General features: G+C 41.4%; 1 protein-coding gene across 1 annotated transcript in view; it reads left to right on the top strand.

Moving 5' to 3' along the window:
• The first annotated feature begins 2,494 nt into the window (after positions 1-2,494).
• The window catches only part of LOC105295427 (nucleoside diphosphate kinase A), a 12,643-nt gene continuing 5,289 nt past the window's right edge, over positions 2,495-9,848 (top strand). Inside the window, exons 1-5 of the mRNA XM_011365102.2 lie at positions 2,495-2,647; positions 3,885-4,014; positions 5,551-5,652; positions 6,802-6,914; positions 7,405-7,521. Of these exons, the coding sequence (XP_011363404.1) occupies positions 3,889-4,014; positions 5,551-5,652; positions 6,802-6,914; positions 7,405-7,521 (458 nt within the window). The 5' untranslated portion in view covers positions 2,495-2,647; positions 3,885-3,888. The remainder of the gene's footprint in view (positions 2,648-3,884; positions 4,015-5,550; positions 5,653-6,801; positions 6,915-7,404; positions 7,522-9,848) is intronic.

The raw sequence follows: 9,848 nt of genomic DNA, 5'->3' as shown, positions 1-9,848 counted from the left end.
ATACCTATGTGATCTGTTTATACATAGACATTTTAACATGAGTATGGACCTTGGCCACTAAAATGGAACTTTGTAAATAACTCTATTGACCTGACATTTAATGCATACTCTCAAAAAAAAAAAAAAAAAAAAAAGAAAGAAAGAAAGAAAGAAAAGAGAATTGTGGGAATCAGCATCTATTTTTTTCTTCTTTCATGCCCCACATCCTATTCATCAAGACCTACCTATGGACTCAATCTTTTTTTTTTTTTTAAACTGAGACATAATTGACATATAGGAGATTAACCTTAAATATATACCCTATAACTAACCACTTCTCTTTCTTTCCTTTGTCACCATCTATTGCAAACCACCTCATCTCCTACTTGAACTACCACTATAGTCTCAACCAGTTTTTCTGATTATGGTTAAATTTTTTAAAATTTTGAAATAATTATAGATTCATGAGAAGTTTAAAAAAAAATATGTACAAGAAAGTCCCATGTGCCCTTCACCCAGTGTCATCTATTGGTAACATCTTGCATAACTATAGTATAATATCAAAACCAGAAAACTAACATTGGTATAATTCACAGGATTTATTCAGATCTCATCAGTTTTACATGCATTCATTTGAGTGTGTGTGTGTAGTTCTACGCAATTTTGTCACATGTGTAACTTTGTGTAATTGTCACCACAATCAAGATACAGAACAATTCCATTACCTCAAAGCTCCCTTGTGCTGCCCCTTTAGGAATACGTCTATGCCCTCTACCCCGCCCCAACTCCTGGAAACTACTAATCTATTTTTTTTCTCTCTATAGTTTTATTTCAAGAATGTTATATAAATGCGATAATATAGAATGTAATTTTTTGCAATTGGCTTTTATCACTTAGCATAATTCCCTTGAGATCTACCCAAGTGGTTGTGTGAATCAATAATTTTTTCTTTTTTTATTGTTGAGTAGTGTTTCATGGTATGGATGAACCATAATTTAAGCATTTACTTGATGGATATTTGGCTTACTTTCAGTTTTTGGCTATGATAAATAAATCTGCTATAAACATTTGTGTATGAGTTTTTATGTGAACAGAACAGATCTTAATTTCTCTAGGATAAACACCCAAGAGTGAATTGCTGGGTCATATGGTAAGTGCATGTTTAGTTTCACAGGAAACTGTCAAACTTCCAGAGCAGCTGTACCATCCTATATTCCCGCCAGCATTGTATCAGTGGATCCAGTTTCCCCACCTCCATGACAGCATTAGGTGGTGTTGCTATTTTTTTATTTTAGACACTGCGATAGGTATGTAGTGACATCTCATTGTGATTTTGATTTCCCTAATGGCTAATGATGTTGAACACCTTTTCATATGCTATTTGCCACCTGTATATCCTCTTTATTGAAATGTTTATTCTTATCTTTTGCTCATTTTCTAATTGGATTTTTTAATACTGTTGAGTTGTGAGAATTCTTTATATATTTTAAATATAAGGCCTATGTTAAATATGTGATTTGCAAATATTTTCTTCCAACCTGTAGCTTGTTTTTTCATTTCTTCTCAGGGTCTTTTGAAGAGCAAAAATTTTGAATTTCAATATGATCTAGTTTATTAACTTTTTTTCTGTTTATGGATGGTCCTTTTGGTGGCAAGTCTAGTTTTACATGTGACATATAAATCTATGATCCATTTCAAGTGACTTTTTAAGGTGAGAGGTTTAGGTAGAGGTGGTCCTTTTTTTCCTCTGTAGATATCCATTTGTTAAAAAGACTCCTGATTCCACTTTGCAACTTATTCTCCAACCACTCCTCCTATGGCAGTCATGGTTTTTTTTTTAAAAAAAAATGTGTATCAGATTATGTCATGCCCTGTTCAAAAACCCTCCAATGGCTTCCCACTGCAGCATCTGGCCTCTCTCCAACTGCATTTTCTAGCACTCCATGCCCACTATAAAGCTAGGCCCTCAGATTATCACCAGACTTGCTCCCACACTTCCTGCACGTCTATTCTATTGTCACCTTCTCAGACAGTTTTTCTCAACCTTTGAAAATAGTTTACTCCTTCAACCTTTCCTCCTGACCTGCTTTTTTAACAGAACTTACATAATAAAATATACCTTCTTTTTCATCGTTTGCCCCCATTCCCAACGTCACCAGAAGCTCCAAGAGCTTTTACTGCTATACCCCCAGGCCGTGGAACAGTGCTTGGCACATAGTAGGTACTCAGTAAATAATTTATTTGCTTGACAGTCTGGAAAGAAATGAGTAAACAGAAAGCAAGAGAGCCGTGTCTATGTCTGGGTCAGGCGCTCGTTCAGATTTCACGTAAAGTGTGAGCGCCACCTCCTGGGAAGCCAATTTGCTCGAGGACGAAGGAAGTGAGTCACAGAATCTTAAAAAAAAAAAAAAAAAAAGAAAGAAAGAAAAGAAAGAACGAAGTGCATGAAAAGGCAGTGCCGGAAGTTAAACATCAGAAAGTTGCTCCCTAGAATGCACCCGACTCACAGGAGGAAGTGTGGAAGAGTGGTGTTCTGCAAAATGGGCTCTCCGGGAGCCGATCTGGGCAGAAGGGTTCCGGGAGTGCGTGTGCCGGGAACCACGTGGGACACGGCGAGTTTCCGGTGCCGGCGACAGCAGGCGGAGTAGAAGCTCAAGCAGCTGGAAGGGTGAGAAAGGCTCGGGGTCCTGAGAAGAAGAAGAGAGCAGTGGGGTCAGGAGAGCGGGGAGGTGTAGGGGTCATATGAGCTGCTCCCTGAGAGCTGGCAAGGGGGATGGAATCGCAGGGAAGAGCGGGGGAGTGCCTGTCGACAGGTGCAAACCTGTCAGCACACGTCCCACGCCACGTGGACTCGCCTTTGTCCGTAGCTGCCTTTCCCATCAGGCAGCGACAACAGGAGTTATGCCTTATTTGTTTCTGTTGAGTGCAGTACTGGGCACGGTGTTGGCGTTCAGTATGTGCTTGCAGAATGAATGACGTGTGTCAGGGTGGTTGTGGAAGGACAGAAACGGGGACTATTTCTGGTTTTTTAGCCCCGTTTTCTCCTGGTAAATCCATGCTTGTCTCGAGCTTCCATCGGGAGTTCACCAGTCCTTGGATTTTGTCTCTTTTTCTTGGAAGATGATTGTCATTTAAGATATTTCCTTTGTTTTTATTGACTGTTAGGCCCTGTGGCTAGGTACCAGGGACAGAAACATCCCTGTATATAGGTTGCAGACCAGTAAGGAGAGACACACACAAACATAACATTCAAATATATTGTTAAAGTGCTATAACAGCATGATGGTCCATATCAGATATTACTAATGGTTCTAGTTCTCCCACAACCCATCATTTATTGGTTAGAGTATTCATTACACCTTATGATGTAGCATAAGTCACACAGGGTTGGGAAATTTGAATTTTGACTTTGATTCTGGTGCTCTAGATGTGTTTCCTCATTTGTAAAATGAAGGAGATTTTTAATAAAATAATCTCTTAAACTTCTTCCAGTTCTAATACCATGATGTGGCAGTAGGTCAAACTGTATTTCATAGTGCTTTGTATCATGTGTCACTTTCACATTATCAGTGGTTTTTCTCATCTGGATAATTGAGAAAGACAGTGTCTTTTTTTTTTTTTTTATCCCTCACCTTGAATCTGCCACAGTGTTGAGTACACAGTAGATGCTTAATGGAAGCTTATTAAATCAAATGAGATAAAAAATATAGCCCCTGCTTTTGGACTCTTCCCCACTCTGGAAAGGTCATACATGAGGGGACTGAGGAGGAATTGGGTGTTTACTAGAGAGACTTGGAGTTGACATGGCAGATTTAAATCAGATTTATGGGAGTAATCCGCTTAAAGATAATAATGTAGGCAGGATATTCAGTGCTGTTTTTCATCCCCCACCTGTCTGTCCCCAGGACCATGGCCAACAGTGAGCGCACCTTCATTGCCATCAAGCCTGATGGGGTCCAGCGCCAGCTCGTGGGAGAGATCATCAAGCGTTTTGAACAGAAGGGATTCCGTCTTGTTGCTATGAAATTCATGCAGGTAAGTAGACTTCATTGTTCCTATTTCTATTTTGTTGTAAAAGGAAACATTGTAGGTTAGCCTCTCTATTTCTCCTCTCCTCTCCTTTTTAGACTTCTCCATGTAGGGTGAACACAAATGTTCTGAAACCTGGAAACTCTTTGGTGGCCTAGCATCATGGCTGAGTCTTGGAACAAACCAAGTTATTTGAGACTTTAGAAAATAGCCTCCTTTTTTACTTAGCAGAGTTCTATATTTACTGCAATACTGTGATTTCTTTTCTTTTTTCTATAGGTATATATTTAATATAATATATGTGATCTTGGTTACAGATTGCAGTACTGTGATTTATGACTCAAAGGTCTGGGCATGTTTGAGCTCTGCTCTTGAGCTCCATGAGCAGATAATTTTAGAGAACTTTTTACCCCGCTTTGAAGAGTGTTATTTTCAGCAAGGAAATCTTTCTATCATCATTTGCTACCCATTTAGTGTCTCACATGTATTAGGCATCATTGGGGTGTGTGGAGGAAAACTGGTTTTGCTCTTGGAAAGGCCCATCCAAAACAGCACAGAGCAGACACTTCTGCAAGATGCCTACAAAGCAATATTTCAAAAAATGCAAAGGATTGGCCAAGATCCCTTCTTCAAACAAACCTGGGAAATGAGAATTCAAATTTTCAAAGCAAATACATTAAGAGACAATCTTTTTTTCATATTAAAAGAGTCAACTTTGGACTCTCCTAGGGCATCTTACATTTAGTTTGATTTACAGTTTAGTTCCTATTTGATGTTTAGAAAAACTGCTGTAATGTGAAAGAGAGTAGACTGATGTTAATACTGAGGGGAGAGCACAATGGAATGATTGGAGCCAGGTGTTGGACAGGCAGTGCTTTCCAGAGAGTTTGCATATTATGTTAAGTTTGAAGGTAAAATGAAATGACAGTATTGTTGATGGGGCATTTACCATGTGCTGAGCACATGTGTTTTCTCATCTAGCCTTCATGACAACCCTGAGAGGTACTTGTTTTTATTCCTGTGGTTGTTAGTGATGAGGACCTGAGGTTTGGAGAGGTTAAGTCATGTGCTTGAAAGTACACAGACAGAGATGCAGCTGGGATGATGTCAAGTTTTCCCTCTCCTCCCTTCTCCACATCAGATTCAAACAACCTTGGAGACTCATGACAGCCACCCCTCCTCCCACTCTTAACCAAGCCCATATCTTTGCTAGGAACCTCAGAGGAAAGGAGGGGTCAGGAAGGCCCAATTTAAAATCCCAGCTGCATCTCTGTCTAAGATGAGATGGCTGGATGTGATTCTGATGTTCTGTGGTTTTATTCTGATCGCTCAAGGCCAATCGGGGGAAAATTGGTACAAAGCTGAAGCACTTTTAGTCATGGTCACTGCTCCCCTCTGATAGTGACAGTGAATTGGGGGATAACAGAATCAGTGAGCTAAGAGCTGGGTGGTAACAACTGGATGGTAGAGAGGGAAATAACTAGATTACTGGCTCTTAGATAGTTTTGGGGGCCAATTCTCATTCTTTATCTTGTGGAATAGGCTTCTGAAGACCTTCTCAAGGAACACTACATTGACCTGAAGGACCGTCCATTCTTTGCCAGCCTGGTGAAATACATGCACTCAGGGCCAGTGGTTGCCATGGTGAGTATGTATGTGTGGGATGTTGATGTGAATGACTCACTTGAGAGTGAGGAGTGTTGTGAGTCCTGCTTCTGACGCCAGGTCCTCATTGATGCAGAGGAAATGAGTTGGGAGGTTTAGATAGTTAAGATATGAGTTAGCTCTCTGACCCACTAAGGCAAGATACATTTGCTTGCTGAACTGAAGACTCATAGCTGAGAGAGATCAGGAGGGGTCTGCCTGATTGTAAATTTCTGGAGGGCAGGACTTATCATAGTAATTCTCCATGTATGTATTGATTATCATTATTCTGGACACTGGGGATACAGTCATGAATGAGACAAAATAGGTACCTGTTTTCATAACTTTCTTTCCCTATGCATTTTTTTTCTTTTTAAAAAAAATTTTTTAAATTTATTTTAATTAGTTTTAAGTATATAGTACATTGGTTAGACATCTATATAGTTCATAAAACAGTCCCCCTGCAATTGCTCCCCTGACCCTCCACCTAGCCAACCTATTATCCCTACACATTTTGAAAGGGGGGGATGGGCAGATAACGAAGAACCCCCAACCCCCACAATATATGTATATATAAAACCAGGTAATGATTCGTGATATGCACAGAAATGAAGTAGGATGATGTGATGGCATGTGACCATTTTAGATTGGGTCAAGGAATGTAACTTTCAAGCTGAGCTCTGAATAAGGAGCCAGCCACACACAGTAAAGAGCATACTCAACCAAGAAAACCACATGTACAAAGGACCTGGGTTGCAGACTTTTTGAAGTACAGAAGAAAGGTTGGAGTGGCTGGTGGGTGAAAGAGAAGGTTAGATAAGTTCAGAGGCACAGGTGGGGGCCAGATCATGTAGAGTTGTGTTGGCCATTGACTTTATGAGTGCTGGGAAGCTATGGGAGGTTTTCCATGTGGCCTTTCAAAGAGACCAGCCACTCTGGCTGCTGTGTCAAGAATGGATTGTAGAAAGGCAAGAATTGGGGCAGGGAGACCAGTATTCCCAGTGCTGGAACAAGTAGATGCTCCATAAGTATTTGCTCAATGAATGAATATTTTCTTAAGGGGTTTTTTACTCTTTTTGATTTAATAGTTTCAGATTTTCTTCTGAGATTGGTTTTCTTCCTTGACCATATCTTGTTTTGTCCTTGGAGGTCTGGGAGGGGTTGAATGTTGTGAAGACAGGCCGAGTGATGCTTGGGGAGACCAATCCAGCAGACTCCAAACCTGGGACCATCCGAGGGGATTTTTGCATCCAAGTTGGCAGGTGGGAATTGGTGCTTTATACCCTTTTCCAAAATCTGACTTAGGTGCCCAAGAATTTGGGTTCCTGCGGCTGGGGATGGACATGATGGCATATGCAGATCAATTTTAAATTAGTTCATTATTTTTCTCTCTCTTAAGTTGATGTTGAGCTTTGTAGGCTCTCTGCCATTGGTTATCAATATCACTGTGGTTGTGCCTCTGTTGAGAGGGTAGAACCTGCTACTACACATTTTGCTGGACAGAGTCCTTCCCGAAGGCTCTTGCTGCTTGCATGAAGGAGGGCAGGATGTGGGGAGGGCATTCTTCATCCTGCATTAACTGCAATCATGGTCTTTTTTCTTTTGACATGAACTAATGACATGGAGCTTTGGCTTTTCTGCTGCAGTGGCTGTAGGCTTCCCAGCCGTGGGAGTGGCGGGGGTGGAAGCGGGGCTTCTGGGCATTTTAACCCACCTGGTCTTGGTAATGTGGCCATCTCTTTGCCCATCCAGGAACATTATCCATGGCAGTGATTCCATGGAGAGTGCAGAGAAGGAGATTGGCTTGTGGTTTCAGCCTGAAGAACTGGTAGAATACAAAAAGTGTGCTCAGAACTGGATCTACGAGTGACGTGAAGGTGGCCTACAGTGCTTTTCCTACTCCATTTTCTCTCCCTCCCACGGCAGGGGACCAGGCTGTAACATCTAGTTATTTCTGAGAATATCCTTATAATCTAGAGGGACACTCTTGGAATTGTGAGTGTTCCTTCTACAGTGTTATATACTATCATCAGAATAAAATGTATTATCCCAAGTAGGATTCATTAGGTTGGTTACTTTGTGTTGCTATATTGCTTTGTTTTCTTTTTTCTCCTTTTCTTTTTTCATGTACTCTGGCTAACCAGAGCTGACAGAGTATAAATTCTATATAAATTATTTATGTTGGCCTGAGAGATCGCGCTCACGCACACACACACACACACACACACCCACAATCTTTGCCTGTCCCTCTTTCCTCCTGTGTCCCATCCACTCTTGGCTCTGAGCCAGCCACCTGGCATCTCCCAAGGATCTGCTCTGTTGTGCGGGGGAGGAGAAACTTTCCTCTACCCTCACGGTTCTTTTGGCTGATCTAATAATCAAATAGACATGAGACAGTTTAATAAGAGAAAATAACCAAGTTTAATTACATATGTATGGCAACTCCACATACATGAGACAGAGATCCCACATGCACAAGAGATTCAGAGACAGGGAAAACGGGTATATGTGACATTCTGAGCTAGAGATGAGGTAATGTACTTTGGTGCTTCGGAAGGTCATTGCAGGGAGAGTACATGTTCAGAAATTACTAGTTTGCCCTGCCATATAGATCGGTCAAAGGTCAAGAGAGGTTATCTCTGTATTAGGGACACAGCCCTTAATTCAAGTTCTAGGTAGTTAACAGAGGGGCATTAGTTTCTCTTGAGCCCGCAGCTAAAGTTGTGTTTAGCTTAAGACAATCCATATACCACAGAGGCACTGAACCCCAATAGTTAGCCAAGACTGTCCTGGGCACCGAGGATTCATTGGAAATAAAAGGTATCCTTCCTGCTCTTGAGAAGCTCTCGGGGACTGGGTGGATAGGGTGTGGGAGAAGTTTTAACTACCCCCAAACAAAAGCTAAGCAGATAGTGGGCTAGGATCCCTGGGATGGCCTCAGAAGAAACAGGAGAAATCTTCTAAGTAGCTTTGTTAGAATATTGATTTGGTTGCTTTAACAGAGACAAGATGGAAATCTACTTTTATTTAAAAGTCTAAGCTGGAGATCTAAAGTACTGTTTACTTGAAGTTTTCTAAGAGGGTATGTCTTAAGTATTCTGACCTCACCCCTACCCCACCCCACACATAGGATATAAAATGGTAACTGAAGTGCTGGATATGTTGATTATTTTGATTGTGGTAATCATTTCATGATATATGTCAAAACATCCAGTCATATAACTTAACAAATTTTGTCAAATTATACCTCAAGAAAGCTGAAGAGGAAGGCCAAACAGGTAGGTCAGAAAAGCTAGTGATGGTGGTTAGGCTCGGATCCTGGAGGTTGTCCAGGAATTCAGTTCCTTGTAACCAATCCAAGATGGGTCACTACCCCTGTCTGCCTTCCTGCACGTTTGGAAAGGGAAGTGGGAGATTATCCTTTCCTTTTAAGGGTACAACCCTGACTTAACCACCTTCTCTTGCCCTTACATCTCAGTGGCCAGAACTTGGCCATGTGGCTGATCTAGCTGCAAAACAAACTGGAACATGTTATCTTTACTTGGGCAACCTTGTGCCCTGGTAAAACCCAGCTCTATGAGAAGGAAGATAGAATAGAAACTGGGGCACAACTACTGGTTTCACCGCAAACTTTAACAGATTTTCTTTCTTGGTATTTACCCTGTTCACCTGGCTTTGGTAGAGGCAAGAGAAGGGAAGGAACTTCTCAGGAGTCAGAGGAGAGTTGGGATGGGGCTATCATGTTTTCCTCAAGGTTTATTGACGTATAATTGATAAAATCGTAAGATATTGAAAATGTATGTGATGATTTGATATATGCATACGTTGTGAAAGGGTTCCTACCCATTGGGGTCAGCCTTTAGCGGGGAGCTGAGGAATAGATGCATTTGTGTTTCACACAAAGCCTGGTCTGTCTGTCATGCAGAGTGAGACAGAGCACCAGGACTTTCGAGGAGTGAGTATGTGTAAGTGAGGCAACAGGATTGTGCTCTCCCTGGTTAAAGGTGGTTGAAATGTCCAGTGAAATTCCAACTCTTTCCCACAGTTGACATTTGACAACTCTGAAAAGGAAGCCCAAATAAGTGTGTTACAGCTTGAGGCCCAAGAGAACACTGGGGGGCCCTGCTCTAGCATGAGGATGCTGGTTTAATGCTCTGCAACTAGAAGTTTGGAAAGCCAGCAAGGTGTAATAGAAG

Source organism: Pteropus vampyrus, unplaced genomic scaffold, assembly GCF_000151845.1.
Source record: "Pteropus vampyrus isolate Shadow unplaced genomic scaffold, Pvam_2.0 Scaffold104, whole genome shotgun sequence".
In the NCBI taxonomy this organism is placed as follows: Eukaryota; Metazoa; Chordata; class Mammalia; order Chiroptera; family Pteropodidae; genus Pteropus; species Pteropus vampyrus.
This window is presented reverse-complemented; position numbering and strand designations above follow the sequence as displayed.